This window comes from Hylobates moloch, unplaced genomic scaffold (assembly GCF_009828535.3).
Source record: "Hylobates moloch isolate HMO894 unplaced genomic scaffold, HMol_V3 SCAFFOLD_18, whole genome shotgun sequence".
In the NCBI taxonomy this organism is placed as follows: domain Eukaryota; kingdom Metazoa; phylum Chordata; class Mammalia; order Primates; family Hylobatidae; genus Hylobates; species Hylobates moloch.
Window position 1 is genome coordinate 701,062 of NW_026652293.1, and position 1,423 is coordinate 702,484.

At 51.2% G+C, this 1,423-nt stretch overlaps 1 protein-coding gene across 3 annotated transcripts in view; it reads right to left on the reverse strand.

Moving 5' to 3' along the window:
- Positions 1–316: 316 nt before the first annotated feature.
- Positions 317–1,423, reverse strand: part of CDCP2 (CUB domain containing protein 2) — a 54,710-nt gene continuing 53,603 nt past the window's right edge. For all 3 annotated transcript variants that reach the window (XM_032137238.2, XM_032137235.2, XM_032137237.2), the window contains one exon: positions 317–929. In XM_032137238.2, the coding sequence (XP_031993129.1) occupies positions 603–929 (327 nt within the window). In that variant the 3' untranslated portion in view covers positions 317–602. The remainder of the gene's footprint in view (positions 930–1,423) is intronic.

Consider the following 1,423-nt stretch of genomic DNA (forward strand, 5'->3'; position numbering starts at 1 on the left):
CTCGGGAGGCTGAGGTAGGAGAATTGCTTGAACCCGGGAGGCAGAGATTGCAGTGAGCCAACATTGTGCCATTGCACTCCAGCCTGGGCAATAGAGCAGGACTCTGTCTCTAAGGAAAAGAAAAGAGAAAAGAAAAGAAAGAGAGGAAGGAAGGAGGGAGGGAGGGAGGGAGGAAGGAAGGAAAATTAGTGGTGCCTTTGTTTGTACCCTGAGTTGGTAAAGCACCCATATAAGTTATAGAATGAGTCCGTTTTATCTACACTCTGCCACCAGTGACCACAACTATCCAAACTGACAAGTAACACACGTGGGAGAGTTCTTTTCTACAGCAGAATATCTTTAAAATTAATAACAGCAATTCCATATACATATACACAGCATGCTACAGATTACAAAGCTCTTATCCATCTCTGCCTGCCTCTGAGCCTCATGCCAGTCCTGTGAGATAGCAGGGCAGAATGATTGTCCCTAGGAAATGGAAGCTCAGAGAGGGACATGACCTGCCCATGGTCACCAAGTCAGCAAATCCCCATCCCACCCCTGTTATGGGTCCCTAAGCTGCCTCCCAGGCATGTCAGATGCCAGGTCCCTATACTGTCTATTCAAAGCAGCATCAAGACCACGATGGCAATAACCATGAGGATTCCAGCCAGGATGCAAAGGCCCAGGAAGATGATGTCACTGGTATCCTGGGCCACCATGCTCACTGGGCCCTCCAGTGCCTCCGCCTCATCCCTGGGTGGTGCTTCCTGAAGGTGCTCCGCAGTGACAGCATAGGGCCCCGGCCAGTGAGAGCCAGACAGCAGGTGGACAGAAGCCTCCTTGCGCCGCGGCTCACAGCGGACCTCGTACTCATGGATGTCCTCCTGCCCCGCGGCCGAGAAGTCGATGTACAGCACGCTGACAATCACTGAAGTGTTGTTTCTTCTCTGTGGGGTCACAGGGTACTCGTCACACCTGAAGGAGCTTGGGCTGACCTTGTTTCCCTATATATGTGGGGGTCTCAGTACCAGGGGGGCAGAGCCCGAGGAGCCTGTGTTCTAGTCCTAACTCTGAGCCTCAGTGATCCCATCTGTAAAAGGGGTACCGTGAGGGTAAGCTGTCTGGAAGGACGATATCAGATTTGATGCCAGTGTTTCTCTGGCTAATGTGCTGGGGCCATTTACCATGGTCCAAGCTCTATATTTTAAGTATCTTATTTAATTCTCGCAACAACGTTCTCTTATTGGTACCATTAAAACCCCCATGTGGCCAGGCGTGGTGGCTCACACCTGTAATCCCAGCACTTTGGGAGGCCAAGGCGGGCGGATCATGAGGTCAGGAGATCGAGACCATCCTGACTAACACAGTGAAACCCCATCTTTACTAAAAATACAAAAAAATTAGCCGGGTGTGGTGGCGGGTGCCTGTAGTCTCAGCTACT